The sequence below is a fragment of the Pelobates fuscus genome, chromosome 4 (assembly GCF_036172605.1).
Source record: "Pelobates fuscus isolate aPelFus1 chromosome 4, aPelFus1.pri, whole genome shotgun sequence".
Taxonomy (NCBI): domain Eukaryota; kingdom Metazoa; phylum Chordata; class Amphibia; order Anura; family Pelobatidae; genus Pelobates; species Pelobates fuscus.
In genome coordinates, this window is record NC_086320.1 from 342,166,492 (window position 1) to 342,191,155 (window position 24,664).

At 42.9% G+C, this 24,664-nt stretch overlaps 1 protein-coding gene across 2 annotated transcripts in view; it reads left to right on the plus strand.

Moving 5' to 3' along the window:
* Positions 1–24,664, plus strand: part of MINDY3 (MINDY lysine 48 deubiquitinase 3) — a 286,417-nt gene that overhangs the window by 256,422 nt on the left and 5,331 nt on the right. For both annotated transcript variants that reach the window (XM_063452471.1, XM_063452470.1), the window contains exons 12-13: positions 5,272–5,344; positions 16,034–16,106. In XM_063452471.1, coding sequence (XP_063308541.1) covers positions 5,272–5,344; positions 16,034–16,106 — 146 coding nt within the window. The remainder of the gene's footprint in view (positions 1–5,271; positions 5,345–16,033; positions 16,107–24,664) is intronic.

The window sequence follows — 24,664 nt, forward strand, 5'->3', positions numbered from 1 at the left end:
ACATTGTGTGCGAAAACAGAACTATTTAAAAGTATTATTCTCATTTTCCTTCTATGGGCATTTTTTGTGTTTCTTGAGCTAAACTGTTCAAGACTAGAGATTTGTGTTTTGTTTTTTTTATTTTGGCAATATATAACTAATTCAGTTTGGGCAGATGCAGTTTGTATTATTGGATTCACACATTGAAACATTTTGGCTGTATTTGATAAGTTACCACATATACAAGGTCTTCGCAAGACATGGAAAATAAAACTAAAACCTTTTTCCTTAAACGTGAAATACCCCAGGCAATTAACCAGCTGTTGTGCAACCATGCAAAACCATGCGTTTCCTTCTTCATACCATGTTGCATTGGGCAGTTTACACAAAGCCTGTAAAGTTTACGTGACAAGGTATACTTTGAACAGCTAAAATATTTTTCATATTAATTTTTCCTCCAAGTTTACACCAGTGTCCAGTAAACACAATTTGAGATTTATTTTTTGCATTTGCTGATGAGACTATAATACTCCGTTAGTAACTATCATAATTATGAATCCGATATATAAAGTATGTAGAGTGCACTGGAAAGTACAGTTTAACATTATCTAAAGAACTATTTACACTGCAAAGAGCCATTATAAGAACCAAAACAACTTTTGCGTAAAGGAACACTATGGGCACCAATACAACTTTAATGTATTTTATAGGTTTGTAGTTAATTAATATGCTTTATTTTTGCATGCTGAAATGTTTATAGTATTTGAATTAAAAAAATGTTTTACAGAATGCTGCACTTTATTGCACAGGTAGTTAATCATATCTCAAGTTCAATTAGTGGATCAGAAGACCTTCTAGTGTCAACACACTGTGATGTAAGATCTGATTGAAAGTAAAGCTGTGTGAGTCTTAGTAAGGGAGGTGTAGCTAGGGTAGCATAGACCGAAGCAAAACTGCAGGGGCATAGTCTTTAAATAAAAACTGCATCATTAAAGGGTCACTATAGTCACCAGAACCATTTCCACTTAATGTAGTGGTTCTGGTGTCTTTAGCTTGTCCCTGCATGCTGATCAAATTGCTGCCTATTGACAACTCTAGTGGCAGTCACTCAGACAGCTTCTAGAGGTGCTTTCTAGTCCTGTGCAGCAATGGCATTCAGCGTCTCCACACTCTGCATGGGGGCACTGAACGTTACCCATATTGGTGCATTGATTCAATGCATGTCTATGAGGAGATGCTGGTTGGCGCAGCACATCCTTGGTTACACTCTGGTGTTCCTTTAATTTGAAAGTAGTTTTGGTGCTTAGACTATCCCTTTAAGCTCGAAATGTGCAACAAAATTGACTGGTCAAAAAATGATTTTCAAAACAATCACATCATATTTGAATTACAGGTTCAGTTTAATTACTTGTCTGGTGATTTTTCCCAGTGCAAACTGTTGCAATTCTGTTTTACTTTTGCAAATATCTTGATCTGTAATTATGCAGGTTTTTAATTAATTCCTGTAGATGTTAATGCTCCATACATTTTATGGTAGTCATATTCTGTATCTGACCATCTGTATTAGCAATGCTAGTTGGAGATTTTCATGGAGTATAGATAGAGCTTTTTGAAGTAAAGACAGGAAATCCATATATGAATAGATGCATTGACCTCGGTTTTTAAATAGTTCACCCATACATAAAAGCATTCATATTTTTTTAGTGACCTAAATCTAAAAGACTTTGATTTAAAAATGTGTGGTATTCTTGAATATACATTGTTGATTTCAAAGTATTGCTACACATATGACTGTCTTATTGTATTTGTATATAAACAGTCTTATGTAATGTACTGTTCTCCTGAATTTGAACACATTTTTATGTTTTCTGGGAGTTCTATTTGTGGCCCAGTACCAAGTGCTCATCTTGCCAGCTGCCTTGAATGTATGTTTATAAAATTGCATTGTTAGGGCCTCAGTTACTGGTGAATCGGCGGGTGGGGGCTTGCATCCAAGGATCCCAGTGCTACTGCCTGTCACTTGGGGGGTAGCCAGATAGAGGCACTGGGAAGAGTGGGGGGTCAGGCTCGTTCGTCCATCTAACATTGCTGTTGACCCAGTGTATGAGATCCAAAAGACAGCAAACACTGTTTATGCATTAGCAAATTGTGGAACAAAGCACTAAACGTAATCTTTGTTAAAACAAAGACAGAGCTTTATTTATAAGGATTTGTCATCCCGAATAGTTGAGTGAAATGAAAGCATGCGATAATGTCATTGTGATTTGGCAAACAAAAATGTTATTCTGTTTCACATTAAATAAATAACTTATCCACATTAAATATGCAAATGGCAGAATGCATATGTTTACCTCTTTGTGGTCTCATCACATGTTGGTCTTCTTAAACACTAGTATAGAGCCTAAACCACCAGGCAGATTCAAGATAATACTTAGGATAGTTGGAGACCATAACAAAAAAAAAAAAGTCTTTGTTGACGTTGTCATAGAATGGTTTGTTTAAAACACATGTCTGATTCCATGCAAGCGACAAAAATGGTATAAAATAACTTAATGCAGCGTTATATGTATTTGAATAAATATCATATTGTGTAGATCATTTAAGCAATATGTAATGTGTGTGTGTGTGTGTGTGTGTGCGTGTTTATATATTGTGTTGAATCTGCAATATATCTCTCAGGCCTAGGGATTTAAGGAAGCAATCACAATATAACCAGCTAAAAGCGTCATGAGAAGCGATTTGGCCGGTATGAGGGTTGTAATTAACACTGGTATAACAATTAATATATTGCAAAAAAATATTGTATATGTTCTGTAAATCACTTGCTAAAAATCTCTCTAAAATCTATCCATATTCCAGGTTATAACACTAGCATGTACAAAAATCCAGTGAGTGGAATAATACTGTGATACCTGATACCTTTCATGTAATTCATGTTCGTAATGGAGATATTACATTTGGGCTATTATGGTATTTAAGAATGTTACTTGCATATTTTTTTATATATAATTTTTCACTCCAAGCACCATAACCACTATTGTGCATTGTAGTGGTTATAGTGCCACACCGGTTTAAGTAGTCCTACTATTTTCACAATGGTTTTGCTTCTCATCTGAGGGTCTGCCAGGCATTACTTCTGGCCACTTCGCAGCCTCCTGCTAGGAGCTTCTGTTTGCTCTCCGCATCTAAGCCATACAGGGCCACCTCATTGACTTCGAGCATCAGCTGATTACTCTCAGCCCTGCTCTGCTGGATCTTCTGCAGAAAGGCATGGAGCAGCACCCAGTGGACCCCAGGTTAGAAGTCAAGCCATCCTAAACCGGCTTATCTATTACATTGGGGGTGTGCAGAGCACTTCTGGCACCATATAATTTGCAGTGCGTTGTAGTAGTTATGATGCTTGGAATGTTCCTATAAAATAATTTAGATCATATGGGTGACACTTCTATCCATGACAGTTTGCTAATGGCTTCAGTTATCCATGGACAGCTACATTGTTTCTGTCATAGGAATACTTTCTAAAGACTTCAGAACACGCATCGTGTCAAACACTGCATGCAGCACTTAATGTTTACTTAGCACAATGTGAAAGAGAGTGTTTTTACTTATGTAACACTGCCCTGAAACTGTTTGATATGGTGTTCTCTCAATTCTGTAATCACAAAAGGCAAATTTAGCACACACAAAACAAAAAATACAGCAGCTTAAAAAGTGATTAACGTTGTGCCAATGAATTCAAATGGCAACAATGCTCATTACAGACTTTCTGCTAAATTGCATGCTATTTATTTGAAATGGAAACAGATCCGTACTAGTGTCTGTTTTAGAAATTACAAGGATAGAAAATGTTAAAGCTTCAATCTATTAAAACGCCATCTACTGTAACGACTTGTTGATAACACCCTGAGATTCCGCTAGTATGTGTACAGGTGGTTGCGTTTATTATAGATACTTAACTGGGGGGAGTTCATTTGCACTCCAATTGCAAAGTTTGTTTAAAATAAACAAACAATGTGACCTTGAATAATCCAAACAGTTTAGTCTTCTTTGTGTACTGAAATATGCAAATACAGATAATTCATTCGATGATCTAAATAACAGGAACCAATACGGAGGTAGTCAAAGTATAAATCATGCCACAATTGGCAATATGAGAAGCAGACACCTGAGGGAAAATCAAGTACGTGTCCAGGAATTTGTCATGAGCTGGCTTTAAAGAATGTTTCTTTTTACAAGCATGTTTTAAATGTTAAATAAGAAAATCAACCTAATACTGGTTTCAAAGCAAGCCATACTTCCGAACAGTACTGGATTTGCTAAGCTCTTACAAGCTGCACCTTTAACATATGATTCCCTGTCTCTGGCTCCCAGTGGATTTTTTTTTTTTTGTCTTTTAACTACAGCAATTCGCAAAAATCACTGCAGCTATCGCCATGCTAGCTCAATTAACTGCAACTCCATAGAAAAGCTATGCTTCCCTCTCATTCGCATACGAGCAATACAATGTAAAAAAAAAAAAAGGTCTGCGTCACCATAAACTTTGTGCACACCACACCAGCATTTATTGAAGGACAATAGCATATGTTTCGGGCTCTTGCACTTTATCAATGCAAATTGCCTTAGCAAAAAGCGTAACACTCACCAATAGATATACATACATACATACATACATACATATATATACACACACACACGCAAAAAAGTCCCAAGTCCCGCCCCCTCCCTTGAAATTAGTGCAGCTGTGTGCCAGTGTCCGGCGTTTCAGTCCGGCCATACCACGAGGTGCGTTGTGATGTCACTGTGCTCGGTTGCTATATAACAAGTAAACCAATACTCGTTTTAGTGAACACACATTTAAGAAGCGCTACAGGAGGCAAAACCGCTGCAATCCGACAGCAAAAACAGAGTTTTTAAAGTTATCAAAGTTTCTCTACAGCAGAAATATAATAATCCTGTTCAGTTGTAGAGAAACATTGGTAACTTTAAATACTGTTTTTGATCTTGTAATTTGCAGCATGTTTACCTCCCGTAGCGTCTTTTATTGTGTATTCCCTAAAATGAGCATTCGCAATCTCAGAACAGAGGATGTTGAGGGCCTTGCTCAAACAAACTTACCGTAAATTCATTATTGGTTACTGCAATAAGCTATATGGTGGTAATCGTTTATTGTCGCCTTTTATTGATCAAAAATCTTCCTGCGAGCATCGCAATATATTTTGACATCCATATTGTATTATAATACTGTACACTGGTATTACTAGGAAAATAATGTAACTTGTTTTGCTTTTGTAGGAGCAGTCTCTTGTTGCTCCTGAATCCCAATCTGACCAAGCAAAAAGGATTTTTCAAACATACGACCCAGAAGGTAAGACTTTTTGTGTTCATGATAGTGTATTTGGTTCTACAACACAGATAGTGTTTCATGACATGTAATGTTAGTGTCTCATGTTTAGTATACAGCATCATAATGCCGCCTTCAAAAAAGATGGAAGTTCTATATGTTAATATTTATTTTTCTATATAAAACGGGAAACAAATATTAAGTGGGCAATCTTGCTATAAACAGATTTTAGGAATAAATAAAGGTTTTCATATTTTCTTCACATTGGTATACAGTTCTGTTTGAGCATTATAGTTGGATATTTTATATTTAGGTAACAACTTATGCATATGAAAATGTCATAAACCACATTGGGGGCTGAAGTCACTCCCTTTCAACCTACCGTAATTTGTTTCTGAATGCTGTGGTTTGCTTGCGAACAATCGTCATTGTTTGATTTGCAGATTAAGGAACTGCCATCTTAACTGCTTGTCACAAGATTCATGTATATGTTTGTTTTCATTGCAAGTGATGGGAAGGGGTAATTAAGCAAGCTTTGCCTCCATATGCCATTGATTATTATTATTTTATTATTTATATAGCTCCATCAGATTCCGTTGCGCTGTACAATGGGGTCACCTCTCCTTTCCACTCCTTTTACATACAAAAAATAAAACAAAGCTGTATCTTGTTAATAGACAAGTGAGATAGCATCTTAGTTTAGTTTAGTGCCAGATTCGTTTTCAAATTGTTTTTTTTATTATTATTATTTTTTTGAGTGCTTACTTTTTGAAGTGACCTAGTTAAGCTATTTTCATGCTTCCTGAAAATAGTATGTAGATAATCAGGATGGAAGGTGGTGAGGTTGAATGTAGAAATGCGTTGGCATGAGCAGAAATGCCCTGAATTGGCCCTGTGCAGCACATGTGTATATAACGAGGTACTCATGCTACGCTATTTGCAAAGACCCCCGAGAAATAAAACCTGATTAGGGTCCTCCAGATTCTGGACAGTTGAAAGGTATTGACAATGTTTATGAAGGAATTTCAGTTATGGTAGTCTGGTTTGGAACCAGAATAAATACTGAATTGTTATTGTTGGGTTACAGATATATAGAAACATAGAATGTGACGGCAGATAAGAACCATTCGGCCCATCTAGTCTGCCCAATTTTCTAAATACTTTCATTAGTCTCTGGCCTTATCTTATAGTTAGGATAGCCTTATGCCTATCCCACGCATGCTTAAACTCCTTTACTGTGTTAACCTCTACCACTTCAGCTGGAAGGCTATTCCATGCATCCACTACCCTCTCAGTAAAGTAATACTTCCTGGTATTATTTTTAAACCTTTGTCCCTCTAATTTAAGACTATGTCCTCTTGTTGTGGTAGTTTTTCTTCTTTTAAATATAGTCTCCTCCTTTACTGTGTTGATTCCCTTTATGTATTTAAAATGTTTCTGTCTCGTCTTTCCTCCAAGCTATACATGTTAAAGGGACACTATAGTCACCTGAACAACTTTAGCTTAATGAAGCAGTTTTGGTGTATAGAACATGCCCCTGCAGCCTCACTGCTCAATCCTCTGCCATTTAGGAGTTAAATCCCTTTGTTTATGAACCCTAGTCACACCTCTCTGCATGTGACTTGCACAGCCTTCCATAAACACTTCCTGTAAAGAGAGCCCTATTTAGGCTTTCTTTATTGCAAGTTCTGTTTAATTAAGATTGTCTTATCCCCTGCTATGTAAATAGCTTGCTAGACCCTGCAAGAGCCTCCTGTATGTGAGTAAAGTTCAATTTAGAGATTGAGATACAATTATTTAAGGTAAATTACATCTGTTTGAAAGTGAAACCAGTATTTTTTCATGCAGGCTCTGTCAATCATAGCCAGGGGAGGTGTGGCTAGGGCTGCATAAACAGAAACAAAGTGATTTAACTCCTAAATGACAGTGAATTGAGCAGTGAAATTGCAGGGGAGTTATCTATACACTAAAACTGCTTTATTTAGCTAAAGTAATTTAGGTGACTATAGTGTTCCTTTAAGATCCTTTAACCTTTCTTGGTAAGTTTTATCCTGCAATCCATGAACCAGTTTAGTAGCCCTTCTCTGAACTCTCTCTAAGGTATCAATATCCTTCTGAAGATACGGTCTCCAGTACTGCGTACCCCTAGAATGCATATTCTTTGTAATGATCTGATCATAACCAATCAGTATCTACAATATGTTTTAAATATTAAAGTCAAACAAAATTATAAAGAAAGTCACCATTTACTACAAATACCAAACAGTGACATAATACCAGGGACTGTGGAAAAAGCAGATTTGTATCACTGTTGCTAAGAGAGAGATGAATCTGTGTACACAGCTGCTGTCTCAATAGACTTTTTTTAAAAATTTTTTATTGAAACTAGAAACTTGGTCAAGTAGCACAGTAGTCCTTATTTGACTCCATTAATTTATTAAACGTTGCTGTGTGCTTTGTGTGAATACAGTATAGCTGTGTGGTTACGGTTTTTCACAGAAATGTGTTGATTTTGTTTTATGTGGGCTTTTCTGTAGAAATTTATGAATGGGTTTTGATTTACAATTGTTCATTCAGTGTGTCTGTGTGATCCTTGGCTGCAAAGGCGGTTAATCTGCAGACCTATTCACTAAATACAGCTTTTTTTTTTTTAATTCTTTATTTTTGTTGTGCACGGATTACATAACAAGTTTAGCTTGCCACAAAAGCAGTAGTACGCAACAGAATACTATAGCATTGCAAACATTGTGGTAGTGGTTCTGCACAATTTTTTAAATGTAGTAATAGTATAAGGTAAGAGAAACATGCTAGTAGTTAGGTAGAGAACTGTGTGTCTTGCTAGCAAGAGGATAGGCTGCTACAGGATAAACGTGTGTCAAAGATTGGTTGTCAGGCAGCGCTGTGAGACTAAGAAAGCTTAATTAGCCATTTTTGCAGATCAGGATCTACCCGAGTGTCAAGAGCTAGTAAACCACTGGGTTGCTTGAAATCAAGTGAGCTTCAACATATAAGGTTAATCTAAAGCATAACTAATCGGAAACAAAAAATTAACAAGTTAACATTGCATTCTATGTTATGAGAAATCATATAGAAGCCACAAGCTAGAGTATGAACTGTCAGTGTTCCCCTGAGGTTTGTCCTAAATCAGTCCGTTTGCCAGGCAACATGAGAGGCGCAGAGGGAGGCAGTGTTAGCTGTCTTCAGCCAATACCCCGTGCATGCCGTAGTGGACAGTCCATCCCATGCTCGGGTGTATCGGTCCCCCCTATCCAGCATGCGCGAAGTCAAGCTGTGCTGCAAATGTTGCGAGGTGGTTGTCAGCGCCTCGCAGTGCAGCAAATCCCTGGCTCTGCGGCTCCGGGCTGTAAAGGGCGCCAGTGCCTTTGGTCCGTGGATCTCCCCTCTCCGATTGACGGGATCTTGAGTCCCCGGGATTTCCCTTTGGGTGGCACATTTAGCTTCTCCCTCACAGCCAGCAAGTGGAGCACTGTCTCGGGGCACACCTATAGCCCAGGTCTGAGGGCTGCTACCCAACATGTTCTTTTTCTGGTTGGTGGGTGCCGCCAGCGGGTTTGCGCGGGGACTTCTCCGGTCGGTCTGATCGTGTTGGTGGTTGTTCCGAGAGTTGCCAGAGCTTTTGCAGTAATGTCCCTTATGCGTTGCTCGCTTTCTTATTCCCGCAGCCGGCCCCATGTTTGGGTTTTGCCCTGCCTGTCTAATCCGAGCATTGCCTCGCTGTGAGCGCACATGGAGCATGGCTGCGCCGGTAGGCCCCGGTGGGTTGTGGTAGGGCTGCGCAGAGGAGATGGGGGTGCGGGAGCAGGAGGCTATGTGGGTCCAGAAGTCGCTGCATACCTTATTAAATCTGGCTTCAAATTGCCTCCGCCATTCCAGATCCTCCGGGCTAGATGGCTGTGGTGCGGCAGCCATCTTGGATCAGCCACGCTGTCCGTGGTTGTCGCAGGTCACAGGCTAATCGTTGGTGAGTCCAGTGGGGACCGGGATAACCCCCACCGGTCCAGAGGGGGGGGGGGGGGAGAGGTAGCAGGGCTCCTGTGTGTTCTTGTCAGATTGCTTGGTCCCAGGTAGGAGATCGGCCACCTCTCCCAGCCGTCTGACCCGCGGTCTCGATAGGCTTCAGCGCCGGAATACCCGCAAAGTCAGCTATCCACTAAATACAGCTTAGTGTTAAACACCGATTCCTTTAACTTCACTATGATTTTCTGTTAATGTCTGCATAGGCAGTTTTGTGAGATGAGAGAAATAAGAGGGATAAGCATGATTATCATTATGGGATACAGTAAGAAATATAGTCTCACAGATTGCAATATGACACCAAGAATCAAAGACTACACACATAGGGTTTTTCATCATTATGGTGGATCTGTCATTGTCATTAATTTATTAGTATTTTTAAGGGACACTATAGTCACCAAAACTAGTACAGCTTAATGTAGTGGTTCTAGTGTCTATACCGTGTCCCTTTCAGAGAAAAGGCGTTTGCATTGCTGCCCAGTAAAACCTCTAGTGGCAGTCACTTAGACGCAATGTCTCCAAAACCAAAGACGCACAAGCGTTTTATTCACCTTTTTAACCCCTTAAGGACCGAACTTCTGTAATAAAAGGGAATCATGACATGTCAGACATGTCGTGTCCTTAAGGGGTTAAAAAAATATGGGGTGCCAACTTCACACAGCTCTTATACCTCATAAGGATAAAACCTGTTGTGCATTTTTTGTTTAAGAAAAAAATTTCTTAAGGCAAATACATTCAGAATTATAAAGTCAAACAAATCTTCTCTGCCTAGTGAAATACGTTGGAAAAAAATTGTGCATCTATTAAATTGTGGGGTTTTATTTGGCTGTTGACATCACATACAAAAAGCATTTTTTTTAGCTGAATTGTCACTTCTATTATATAACCCAATCGTTGGCTAAAAAGCAGGTATCTGCCATAAAAAAATCAAGAAAATCTGGGTTCCATTTGTTAGTGAATGATGCCCTCTTGACTATGTGCCTGAGACTGTCTTTTTTTTATTTTTTTTTATTTTTTTTTAAATAGACTTGAAAACAAATGATAAAGTACATCAATTAAGCACTGTTGTTGAGCATTTCATTTATATTGCTGCTTTTTTAAGAGATGATTTTCTCATTTCTTTTATTTAGTCGCATGAGTAGCTAAGTAGCTAGATATCCGTGTGGCACTTTGCCTGAGAATACCCTCGAATATTCAGTTTCCTTATATAGAAAGAAAAAAAACAACGAATGTTCTATAAAACATATAGTGTGCCATTCCATTCTCACCATTTGAACAAAACCGGTTGATAGCTAGGATATCATTTGTTATGACTGTTATTGCGTCTGCCATACTAAACACCTCATTTGGAAGATAATTTTTTATAGTTTAGTACAGATTTGAAAATCATGCCAAATAATTGCAGGAAAACTAAGGTAACACATAAGGAGCTGTTCAAATATTAGTGGAACCAGCCCAGTCCTGCGTTTTGCAGTATTTTAAGTTGACTGTTTTTATTTTTCCTTGTCTACACCGTCTTTTTGTTTTGTTTGGGATTTTTTTTCTCCTAGGAGTGATCTCTTTAGTTTCTTTCTTCTTATTGTTATGTTGCTATTTTTTTTTTATTAAATTGTTTATTAATGAAAAGAATAAAGCACCATAACCACTTCACTGGAGTGTGTGCAGTGATATGAAGCGCTGATTGTCCTCTGCTTTACCCACTTGCTGCCGGAGTTGTAACTCCTCCTCTGACAGCATAATTGGAACATTATTAGCCAGCCTGGAACAAGATTTTCATAATGTCATTTCTATGCATATTTTATTCAGAGATGCATTCATTGGCTGAGATCGGTCAGCTGATGCTCTCAGCAAATGAATGAGCGTCAGGATCGGCATCCAGTTTCTGCAGCTCTACAGAGGCCGGATGTCTTAGGCCTGCTGCAGAGGAGACCTGACAGAGGACAAATCCCAGGCCAGGGTTCTCCTACCAGTAGGCTGTAGTTGTTATAATGGATTAAGTAATCCTTTAAAATAAATAAAATATTAGTGGAACTGTTAAACAAAATGTGGCCACAAAATCTGTTTGGTTCATTATAACTTGTAAAATGTAACAAATATTTTGCTAGCAAAATCACTACCAAATGTACAAATTAGGTGTTCGACTTAAGCTGAACTGACCCTTGTGGGGTCTTTGCATTTTTGGGGAGAGGAGTGTCATTGCTCAATTCTTTTTCACATTGATCCTTTTCCGCACCTCCAGTTATTTTTTGTACTGTAAGAAAGATCAATATTCTCCATAGATCATCTCGCTCAAGTGCAGTGAGAAGATCAGTTGCAGCTACTGGGAAATGCCAAGGTACCTTAAAGGACCACTATAAGCACCCAGACCACTTCAGCTTAATGAAGTGGTCTGGTTGCCAGGTCCAGCTAGGATTAACCCTTTCTTCTATAAACATAGCAGTTTCAGAGAAACTGCTATGTTCATAATAGGGTTAATCCAGCCTCTAGTGGCTGTCTCATTGACAGCCGATAGAGGCGCTTCTCACTGTGATTTTCACAGTGAGAAGACGCCAGCGTCCATAGGAAAGCATTGAGAATGCTTTCCTATGGACTGGCTGAATGCACGCGCAGCTCCTGCCGCGCATGCGCATTCAGCCGATGACGGCGATATAGAGGAGGAGGAGACTTCACTGCCCGGCGCTGGAGAAAGATGTAAATTTAACCCCTTCCACCCCCTAGAGCCCGGCGGGAGGGGGGCCCTGACGGTGGGGGCACCCTCAGGGCACTATAGTGCCAGGAAATAGAGTATGTTTTCCTGGCACTATAAGTGGAGTTTTCCCTTTAATTTTAAGATGATCGCACCTGCATCTTTTGTCATATTTTTAGCATTATAGCAGTTTATATATGATAAAATCTGGAATGTCCGTTCTTGTTAGTAGGAGTTAGCAGTTCTCTGCTATGGTCGGTTTTCTCATCTGTGCAGTCTCACAATGTTTTAAAGAAACAGGTGACATTTTTATTTTTTCAAACTTGATTGTTTTATTTTATTCAACAGTGCTCTTTGAAAATCGTAATTTTTTGTTGTGCATAAGATAACAAGTGAGCTTGCGTTGCCGTGACAGTAAATGCAAGCACAGTAATAGCCAACATTGGTTACACATATATGGCAATGAGTTTGGGCACAATTTTGTAGTAAAAGATATGAGTAAGCTAGGCAGACACATCTAACTGTGGTACGTAGGTCTAAAGCTTAGACCTTAATACTGTGTAAGACTAAAGAGACGAGTGGTATACTAACTATGCTGTTAACTGGAATATGTTCCGTGTTGTACAATTTTAAGCTGAGTAAATATGGGAAACATGTTAGGTGAGACATCATAGCTATGTCCTACTGGGGGGGGGGGGGGGCAATAGGTTGGCAAAGTAAAGGTAGAATTGGTATGTGATGGTAAAAAGGAAAAGTGTGCAGAATAGAACCAAATTTAATATACAATACTACACAGCTGACCATGTAACCATCCAAGCCACAACATGGAACTATGGTATAAGTCCCAGTCTGCCTGGTGCCTGACCTGGAGCCTCAGCCTATTCCAGAGACAGGTAAGTCCATATCCTGCTGGTATTGTCTACCGAGGGTACCAGCATGTGTATACCATGAAGGGTGCCTTCTTATCCCAAGCCTGTATCAGGGCCATCACCTCTGAGCCACGGAGTCGGTTACTTGTTAAGGTCAAGTCCTTCCCCTGTAAGGAGCAACGGATGTCCTGCATGATCTGGGGCCTTTTGCGACCCCTGGGCTATGCCGAGTGTAGGGTGTCCCCTGCACTTGTGGTGCGAGTTTGGGCAGGTATGTAGCTGCATTAAATCACAGAATTTTAGGGATTTTCACGCAGCTCACTCCCTGTGCAGCCTTTAAGTATGGCGGTCAAAAAAAAAAAAATGAGTTGCATGTGTGTGGCTATATATGTGTGTCTGGAAGTGTATACATTACACACAAATGCATACCTGCATTCAACACAAACATTCACACACATACTCCATACAAAAACATGCTTACATTGAAACACAATTTGTGTGTGTGTATATGTATGTATGTATATATACACAGTGCATCTACTACACATGCACTAGCACACTGCATTCACAAAACACACACACTGTATCCACTCTACAAACACTACTTCCTTGTGGGTGGGATTTGGAGGCGGGCTTAGAGGCAGGCCTCGGGGGCCCAGACCTTGAGTTGTAAATAGTTTAACATGGTAGATCATGTTTCTTTTTGTTACATGTTGTATATTACAATTCAAACCAGTGTGTTTGCAGATCTTAAAATTACTCATTCAATTTCTTTTTCGCTCCTCTATACAAACCAGTGTTATCTTGGTACAGAGGGTGTATTTTTGTACTTACCGTTTATTCCACATTTGTAGGATGGTTCAAATAACCTGAGCACAGTTATCATCCCTCCTGTTATATAAGTGAGTTAATCAGGGCAGTTAGTCTTTTTCCTTGAGGCATTTTACTAGTAAAGGGACAGACGCAAATACTGACTTATTGGTGGGACGTGAAGACAGGTTTCTGCAGAAACACTGGACTTGGCTACCCATACATTTGATCACTCTCAAAAATGCCTAGAGTGAACATTTGCATGTATAAATCAGGTGAATTGATAATTTTTGGGGTTTGTTGACTTGATATTTTACACATCCTGATTTACCTGATCTATTGAGGCCTAAACTGGAAACCATGAGAACAATATTAAAAATACAACAGTGATATTCAGTCAGCATTATAGGGCTAAATCCATCATCATTTAATCTAAGAAAAATAGGGAATGTGTCTTTTAGAATTATTTATTATGAAGTTTAACTCTCCTATACCTCATTAATTTTAATGTCATCTCCATCCCTAGTAGGGCTGCCGTTGCTTGGATCCTGTCTGGCGGGGCTCCACACACTTATTTTCTTACCTTTCTAAATTCATAGATCTAGATTAGTGGCCAAAAATAGCAAATGTTAAGTAGCATGGTGGATATTCCCCTCTCCCCGCCACATGTGAATAAATGTTCTCAGAGATTAAAGCGATACCAAACATATTTAATGGATCTAGGTTTTAGATTTTCATCATCTAGGCTGTACTTCTTAATGGATTAAATATACGGGGCCAGACAGAATAAACCCTAGGCCTGACATAGCTGTTATTTTATCTGCGGGGAAGCCTTTTTATTGTATAATCTAATTTGTAATAGGAGATATATTTTGAATTCATTACAAAGGCTGTGTCATTGGGATTATCTCTTCAGACTTTTGTTGTTTTGTGTTTTTTTTAGATTATACAATATATTCTGCTGTAATAACAGTTTAATTGTGTTCATAAAATAAAAGGCATGTCAACCCTGGCTGTAGACCTTATCGTCAGATATTTTTATTTTTTATAATGATTTAAGAAAATAAATAACTAGTTTATAACATGGCCAATTCATGTAGAAATTGTATAGTTGTGGATTTATCTTCAGGGACAATTAAAAATTGTCAATTATCTAGATTGCTAGTAAAGTTGGCACAAAATGCATATAGCATTATTATTTCATACATACAATACATAAAGATTTATACCTGGCTTCTTACATGGTCATTCTCATTTGGAGGGAAAGGTTAAATCCATTTTTCTTTGGCTGTTAACCTTCCCTTTAGGCTTAGGTTAAAGGTTAACCCAACCTGTTTATGCCTCTTATATTTTTAGTGTGTTAAGTATTGCTGTGTAACGACAAACATTCCTAAGCAAGGAAAAAATGTATATATGTAGAGAGTTTAAAAAGGAAATATGTGCATTCTTAAAGGTATAAATCAACATCATCTTGATCATTTTGCTCCCAGGGCAATTCTGGAATGGCTGGTAACGCTATAGGCTTCTGTATGAGGATCTGCATAATGTACAGCACGCTAATACAAATCATGGCTAGCACGATCTTCGCCAAAACATCTGGCAACACTCTCATTATAACAAAGCTTCATTAGCATTTCAGGTTTCAATGAGTTCTTGCTCTGCCAAGACTCATTATTTGTTAGAAATACATACAAAGAAATGGGATGTGAGCGCTTCAAGATAAAATTCAAATTAGAAAAACTCGTCTCAAATAGCGACAAATAAGATCAAGTATAATCAAATACACAATACAATTTTGAACTCAATGTAGCAACATATGAAAAATATTGCAAATACCATTATCTACTCAGTAATACTGTTAAGCTCGGGTCTGTAAAAAAAAATGAGGGAAGATCCACTAAGCTGACAAATATTGAGACAAAAAACCATATTAAATGAAGCACCTTAAAATATCCGCCCACAGCAAATAAACAATGTAAGGAGGTATGATGCAAGAATGATGGATAAAATCAACTAAATAAATACAATAAAAAAATCAGTCTACCCTATGTGCTACTGTGACTCCAATCTAAGGTCTTCACAGGATCCCATACTGGCTCAAAACCTAGAGAAAAAATATTATGTTGGGTCCTGCCACCACTGACTTACACAACAAGCTAAACAGTTTTATAATAGACTTGTTATAGCTTTAATAATAAAACCATTGATGATGGAACTGGAGTTTCCATTTCTTTAACAAGTAATCTTTCCAATAAAGTATGTACGAAAATGTATGGATTTCAATATGTAATTTGTTTTCTTCCTTAAAATTAGAAAACGGCTTTATTCCTGATGCACTACTAGAAGATGTCATGAAGGCATTGGACCTTGTATCTGACCCAGAGTAGTAAGTATGCATTTACTTTTAATGCTTAAAAGGAAACTGTTAATTCTTCACTTACACCCAGGTCCAGCTCGTGCATAGACCGTGCTGGAGCCACGGCTCCAGGCGGTCCTCTGACAGGGACGTCACTTCCCAACCCTTGGCGACGGTGCAGCAGCACCGCACGGGTTGGGAACCTGTGTGAGGGTCCATTGGGTGGCCTATGCCCTTAGGGCCACCCGATGGACATGTGCAATGAGGGGCCCGGACGTGCGCTGTGGCGCTGTAACAGCTCGACCGAGCCCCTTCCTATCCGCATGGAGAGCTGGGAGGAAGTGACAGCATATTGCTGTCACTTCCACCCAGTTCACACAGAGCCAGCAGCGAGGATGGGGCCGAATCGGCAGAGCAGGCCCCCAACTCCCACCAGCCACAGCCAGCAGAAGGTAAGAACCTGCTGGGTGGCTTTTTTTTTTTTTTTTTTTTTAAATGTGTGTATCTATATGTATGTGTGTTTGTGTGTATCTGTTTGAGTGTAATGTCTGTGTATCTATGTGTTGTGTTCGCCGTGTTCAAAGATTTTAATTTAAGATTTCAGAAAATGCTTTGTAACTGCTAGTCTTTACTGTCTTTACAATGTTTGGAAGTAGCCGAACATCAACAAACTTGGCATATAAATTGAAGGTACACATTTGTAGATAATGTGTTAAAAAAATATTCAAACAATGTAAATAATAAAAGGATATATTGGAGCTCGTCTCCTTCATTTGCTATGCTTTCTCTGGCTTGGCAGTAATCTCTCAAGACACAAGGAAATGACTCAGTCTGCAGTCATCAAGAACCTATGGCCACACTCTGCCATTCAGAATTCGATGCTTCTCTGTGAGAAGTGTTAACAGCCCTTGACATCATGCAGGGTATAATGACTCAGATTGTAAACCTATGTTTGAAGGTCTTAAAAGGAAGTGCTTTTAATGGCTGTCGCCTAACCACTAGAGACATGTCCATTGGGCTCCAGCTCTGAGCTCGTGGAAAGGGCTCAAAATGAAGATACAGCTGCAATATCGGAGCCCTCACTGCCGCTGTATGGAGGGTGACGCCAGCATCAGCCCGATACCCGGGAGTGACACACCATGCACCCGGTGAACAGAAACTGCCGATCTCGGCCCGCACACTGCCACAAGCCCAACCTCGTGCAGCTGCGGTGTGACACGCTCCACTGGGACAGGAGGGGCCGCATAAACAAAGCCTCCAGGCATGGGGCAATACCCTGGCTCGGGGCACAGCTCCGCTCCCCCCCAACCGGTGGGGGTTATCCCGGCATCATGGCGGCGGCCCACAGTGTGGCGGGAAATCCCGCGCTCGGCCCATGCCGCTCGCCTACACTAGCTGCAAGGAAAACAGCCGGCTAGCAGATATGGACAATACCAGGAATACACTCTAATGAGGACTAAAGGGACGCATGCACCCATCTGAGGTGGCACCACAGCCCACATGGAGTCCCAACTATAGCAACTGCGGATGAGAATCCTACCCAATACACTACCCATTCCCTCCTGGAGCCCGGGTAAGAGACATATGCACCTACAACACCACATACCAGGCCGGGATACCGCGGACCCACGGATGCCCGCCCTCGGGTGACCAGTGTGTCGGCACGGAGCCGGCCAGGCCCTTTGGACTTGGTGGGGATCCAGAGGACTTTGCCCCTGATTCAGTGAGCCCTGTGGGACCGGAAGGCGTGCGACCCTCCGGCGGTCCAAAGTATGTGACCGGAACCAGGCGAGGCATGGAATGACTGAGACCTAGGGGTGGATCTGGGAGAGCCGGGAAGGTGCAGGGGACGGAAGAACTGTGGATTCTACGTGGGGGGGGGGGGGGGGATCAGCTGGACTGCCCAAGTAAGAGTGCCCACGGTGCCAAAGATCTACCCACCGGCGGACTGGAGTCTGCCCAGGGTGGGAGCACAAGAGGGTGACCCGTTGCGGAGATGCCCGCGGGTGTGGATGGCCCATCCTAACTCGACAACATAAAGGACTCATCCTGCTGAAAGCTCAGATACTGAGGACAACCCTACTCCCGTATTGTTTAAAGTTTTACGATTAATTTTTCTTTCATAAGCATTCATTAATTCTACATGTAAGAGTTGTAATAGACTAGGTAGTAATAATGCACTTAATTTAATATACTAGTTTCGATGTTCATTTTGGTTATAAATGTGCAAGGAAATACGGATCGATGAACATTTGACCTGGCAGCAAGGACTTAACAAGATATTTCTAATTGCTACCATGAGTTTTTCTTGTCAGTATATTAATACGTTGACGTGCCGCATAGCTAAGGGCCGATCAGACGGCCCACGGATTCGGAAGACTGCTAACATTAAACAACAGAGTACAGCTTAGCTCGCATGATCCACAGATAGATATTCATATTGTGCAGCAATCTTGAGGTGCAAAAATACAGTTGAGCATACAGCTATACCAGGGGTCAAGTCCTGGGTCAAAAAGTGCAGGAACTCACCCAAGATCCACTCCCCGCTCCCTCCCCCCCTCACCCCAAAAAAAGATACGCTTGTATGCAGGGGCTGAGTAAGGGCACGGGGCTGAGGAGGGGGACAGGAGCTGAGGAAGAGGGACAGGAGATTGGGGGGGGGGCATGGGCTGAGGAAGGGGACAGGAACTGAGGAAAGGGACAGGAACTGAGGAAAGGGACAGGAACTGAGGGGCTGAGGAAAGGGACAGGAACTGAGGGGCTGAGGAGGGGGTCAGGGGCTGAGGAAGGGGGTCAGGGGCTGAGGAAGGGGGACAGGGGCTGAGGAAGAGGGACAGGGGCTGAGGAAGAGGGACAGGGGCTGAGGAAGAGGGACAGGGGCTGAGGAAGAGGGACAGGGGCTGAGGAAGAGGGACAGGGGCTGAGGAAGAGGGACAGGGGCTGAGGAGTGGGACAGGGGCTGATGCTCGTATGCAGGGGCTGATGCTCGTATGCAGGGGCTGAGTAAGAGCACTGGGCTGAGTAAGGTGGACAGGGGCTGAGTGAGGGGGACAGGGGCTAAGGAAGGGGACAGGGGCTAAGGAAGGGGACAGGGGCTAAGGAGGGGGACAGGGGCTAAGGAGGGGGACAGGGGCTAAGTAAGGTGACAGTGCTGTGGAAAAGGGACAGGAGCTTAGGAGGAGGGGGGGCATGGGTTGAGGAAGGGGCCATGGGCTGAGTAAGGTGGCAGGGCTGAGGAAGGGGCCATGGGCTGAGGAAGGGGCCATGGGCTGAGGAAGGGGCCATGGGCTGAGGAAGGGGCCATGGGCTGAGGAAGGGGCCATGGGCTGAGGAAGGGGCCATGGGCTGAGGAAGGGGACAGAGGCTGAGGAGGGGAGCAGGGGCTGAGGAGGGGAGCAGGGGCTGAGGAGGGGAGCAGGGGCTGAGGAGGGGGACAGGGGCTAAGGAGGGGGACAGGGGCTAAGGAGGGGGACAGGGGCTAAGGAGGGGGACAGTGCTGTGGAAAAGGGACAGGAGCTTAGGGGAAGGGGCCATGGGCTGAGTAAGGTGGCAGGGCTGAGGAAGGGGCCATGGGCTGAGGAGGGGGACAGAGGCTGAGGAGGGGGACAGGGGCTGAGGAGGGGAGCAGGGGCTGAGGAGGGGAGCAGGGGCTGAGGAGGGGAGCAGGGGCTGAGGAGGGGAGCAGGGGCTGAGGAGGGGAGCAGGGGCTGAGGAGGGGAGCAGGGGCTGAGGAGGGGAGCAGGGGCTGAGGAGGGGAGCAGGGGCTGAGGAGGGGAGCAGGGGCTGAGGAGGGGAGCAGGGGCTGAGGAGGGGAGCAGGGGCTGAGGAGGGGAGCAGGGGCTGAGGAGGGGAGCAGGGGCTGAGGAGGGGAGCAGGGACTGAGTAAGGGGACAGGGACTGAGTAAGGGGACAGGGCTTGAGGAAGGGGGCAGGGACTGAGGAGGGAGACAGGGACTGAGTAACGGGACAGGGCCTTAAATAGGGGGACAGGGACTCGGGAGGGGGACAGGGACTGAGGAGGGAGACAGGGACTGAGGAGGGGGGCAGGGACTGAGTAAGGGGGCAGGGACTGAGTAGGGAGACAGGGACTGAGGAGGGAGACAGGGACTGAGGAGGGAGACAGGGACTGAGGAGGGAGACAGGGACTGAGGAGGGAGACAGGGACTGAGGAGGGAGACAGGGACTGAGGAGGGAGACAGGGACTGAGGAAAGGGACAGGGACTGAGGAAAGGGACAGGGACTGAGGAAGGGGGACAGGGACTGAGGAAGGGGGACAGGGACTGAGGAAGGGGGACAGGGACTGAGGAAGGGGGACAGGGCCTGAGGAAGGGGGGCAGGGTCTGAGGAAGGGGGGCAGGGTCTGAGGATGGGGGCAGGGACTGAGGATGGGGGCAGGGACTGAGGAGGGGGACAGGGACTGAGTAAGGGGATAGGGCTTGAGGAGGGGGGCAGGGACTGGGGAGGGGGGACAGGGCCTTAAATAGGGGGACAAGGACTGAGGAGGGGGGCAGGAACTGAGGAGGGGGGCAGGAACTGAGGAGGGGGGACAGGGCCTTAAATAGGGGGACAGGGACTGAGGAGGGGGGCAGGAACTGAGGAGGGGGGACAGGGTCTTAAATAGGGGGGCAGGGACTGAGGAGGGGGGACAGGGCCTTAAGGAGGGGGGCAGGAACTGAGGAGGGGGGACAGGGCCTTAAATAGGGGGACAGGGACTGAGGAAGGGGGCAGGAACTGAGGAGGGGGGACAGGGCCTTAAATAGGGGGACAGGGACTGAGGAGGGGGGACAGGATCTTAAATAGGGGGGCAGGGACTGAGGAGGGGGGCAGGAACTGAGATGGGGGGACAGGGCCTTAAATAGGGGGACAGGGACTCTGGAAAGGGACAGGCCTGAGGAAGGGGAAAGGGACTCTGGAAAGGGACAGGCCTGAGGAGGGGGACAGGGACTGAGTAAGGGGATAGGGCTTGAGGAGGGGGACAGGGACTGGGGAAAGGGACTAAGGGGATAGGGCTTGAGGAGGGGGACAGGGACTGGGGAAAGGGGGCAGGAACTGAGGAGGGGGGACAGGGCCTTAAATAGGGGGACAGGACCTTAAATAGGGGGACAGGGACTGAGGGAAGGGATAAAAAAAAAACCTAAAGTGCCTTCCCCCCTCCCTGAGGCTTACCTTGGGCCAGGAGGGCTGGGACAGGATGTGGAGCCTGCAGCCTGCAGTCAGTGGAGTAAGCCGGCCTCTCCTGATGATGTCAGGAGGAGGGGGCGTGACTTCCTCTGCTCCCCAGCGGTCCTGTGAGAAGAGCAGAGAAAGTCACGCCCCCTCCTACTGACATCATCAGGAGTGGCAGGATGACTCCACTGACTGCAGGGGGAGAGGTGAGTTTAAAAATCCGAGTCCCCAGTCAGAGGCAGGGGATTCGGATTTGTCCTCCCCCCTGCTCTGGCAGCCGCTTGTGCCAGCCCTGGGTCCTGCAGGACTAGTAATGGGAACGGCGTTCCTGCTGTGGAAAAAGTGCAGGAACGCCGTTCCCACGCGTTCCTGCAGGACTCGAGCCCTGAGCTATACTCAAGTGCACACGTAGTATAGGTAGACTATTAGCACATACGTAATAGCCTGGCTACAGCAGCATATACTATTACACCACAGATTCAACGCATCAAACATAATTGGCAACACTACCAGAATACAACATCATTCACTCTGCTTAACCTTTTTGATGCAACTAACTCTGCAAAGCCTAAGATATACTTAATTTGTCAAAGCTTGATTACCACGATATATACGCCTCTGCGCAGGCAATCACATGTTATTATGGTCAAACCGTACTAAGCTTGCCTCTATGCTATCAGCAACCTCTATATTCACGCCTTTGCGAAGGCAACCACCTACCTGCACTGTAATATGTTCAGTACCCGTACATAAATTGCGATGACAATAAAAATATTTAAAACAAAACCATTCCCATATATTTTTTAAATTTACATAAGTTGAGTGCTCTATCTGCATAAATTACCATGCCCTTATTGATTCACTCCAACCAGTCAGCACTTGTTACGATTCACTGTGTGATATAAATTTTTTTATATAACCAGGACAAGGATTCCTCCCAGTTAGACATTGCTCATGGCTGTTCATTTTCTGTTCCCTGTTGCCTACTGGTCAGTGTACTGGCAGACAAATTACTAGTCTCTCGAGAAAGAAGTAATGTCTGGTTAGGGTTTGATACGCTGAGTCTCTACTTTGCTTTGTTTTTCTCTTGCTTTTTTTTGGAGGGGCGTTCGTGTTTTTTTGCACTGTAATTAATTATGTCTTCTTTAATTTCTTGAATTTGTTTTCATGAAATTATTTTATAACCCTAATATGCTATACTGTATTTTATGTGCAGTTCTACTTTGTTATAATTATACTTGTATTTCTCTGCTTTAAGAGTGCGGGTAATGTATACATAGAGGTGGCATCCTACTGATTATTGATTTAAGTTTCCTTTGCAATGTGTAGAGGGAGCTAAAATTAAAGAAAATAAACGACAAGACGACAGTGTCAATTAATTTCCCAATCGCTTAGCATTCACTAACCAGTCTTCTATCAATCCGATTCAGAATGTATCTAAAGCTGGTTCTGTGTTCTGTGCCATGGAACAATACACTTTGCCTAGATACACGTGGTTGCTTGGCAATTATGTATTTTGATTTTAAAGATTTCCAAACATTCAAAAGACTAGCCTTACATGTTTACATTTTTCCCAAATGGCAAATGTGCAGCTAATTAAAAAAACAGAGAGACGTGAAAAAAAGGTCTGCATTTCTCAGTGAATACCTAAATATTAATTACACGTGGCAATGTATGCAAGTGTTTAAGATTGTGTAAATACAGTGCTTCTAATAGACACAAACAGTCCACATTGAACTCCCCCCCATCGTTTATGATATTCTATTTAATTCTTGTTTGCTGAACATTTTTAGACTCTCACGGTTTCTTAACTTGATTTTGGATTCTGAGCAGTTTTCCATTGTTTATTCACGGACATAGTTTGTAGAAGCATAGTTTGTCAGCAGATAATCACTTGACCTACATTGCAGATTTCCCTGCCGGATTTTTTAAGACATCCCTATCTCACATGAAGCTTCTTTTTACATTCACGGACGTGCAATCTCTGTCAAATGAATTGCATTCCAAGTTGTTTTCTTCGCTTCGGCTCCTAGAAGTAAAATTCACGAATAAATCTTCTTCAAAAAACAAAATTGTTTCCATACTTACAGTAATTTTTCTTTACTTCTCAATCACTATGGTTAACAAATGTGATGGTGCTGCCCACTTACAGCAAAAAGGACAGGAAACAAAAGCTGTGGATAGTGTAAACCGGCAGCTTCCTAATCCCATTAATATCAGTGGAGACATAATGCCATCATGCTGATTTATCAGGAATGAAAGTTATGTTACGTATGGAAACCGTTATCTTCATGCCTGATCAAACCAGGGCAACATTGCCTAAGAGGTAATGACTGATCCAGTTAGGACACATATCACCCTCCATGCCATAAAATGGTAAAAGGAAACTTTTCTAAATAGTCATCAGAAAGGTTATTCACACACAGTTCATAAAACGTGAGTTAGGGGCACCAAAAAAATTAAGGAGAAGCTGTTCATGAAATATTAATAGAATGAATGACCACTTTAATATAACGAAAATATCAAGTAATAACAGGGAAAATGTTTACAAAAATGTTTGAGACCTTACCCAAAAGCAAAAATCTTGTTTTTCAACCCAGTAGTATACCACCACAAGCCCAGTATGAGACAATATGATAATAAAATAGTCAAGCTTGGTAAAATATCAAGTTGTGCTATACAAGAGCAAAACCTCTACAGGCTTATGCTGACCTCCAATCAAAAAGTGATATGACTTGTAATAAAACACTGAACCTAAGATCAAAGATCATTTTGAGGGTCGATTGCTGACTGTAGTCTGTGACACATAATATCTAAAACAGGAAACTGATGCACACGGGAATTTAGATCCCATTGTAAGAAGCGACCCCATCCGCGCAGACTGAAACTTCAAAGCAAGCATGGTGTTTATTAATGCCTTCGAATTAATGTGTGTCCCATTGGAGGGGATGGAGGCATTTCCCATATTGAATCCGCATAGCCACCCCACAGCCTTTGCCTTAGTAGAACAGGTGTTTACATATTCACTATCTGTAAAAGTGCCAGCAGGGGTTAAATCCCTGCTGGAACCAAGGAACCCCGGGTATTTTCTGTTAGCTGGGGTGCCCTCCATCAGCTGGGGCCATAATTAGTGGCCCCAGACTGTCCTATGCTCTGTTTGCAGAGCTCAAAGTGAGCATTGCATTCAGGGTTAAAGGATCGCTATAGTGTCAGGAAAACAAAGCGGTTTTCCTGACACTATAGTGCCCTGAGGATGCCCCCTACCGTGGCGCTGAAGGGGTTAAAACCCCTTCAGCAGCTTACCTTATTCCAGCGCCGGACTCCCTCGGCACTGGTGACCTCTCCTCCCCCGCCGACGTCAGCTCCCAACGTTAACCCGACATTAGCGGAGCGGAATGCGCATGCGCGGCAAGTGCCACATG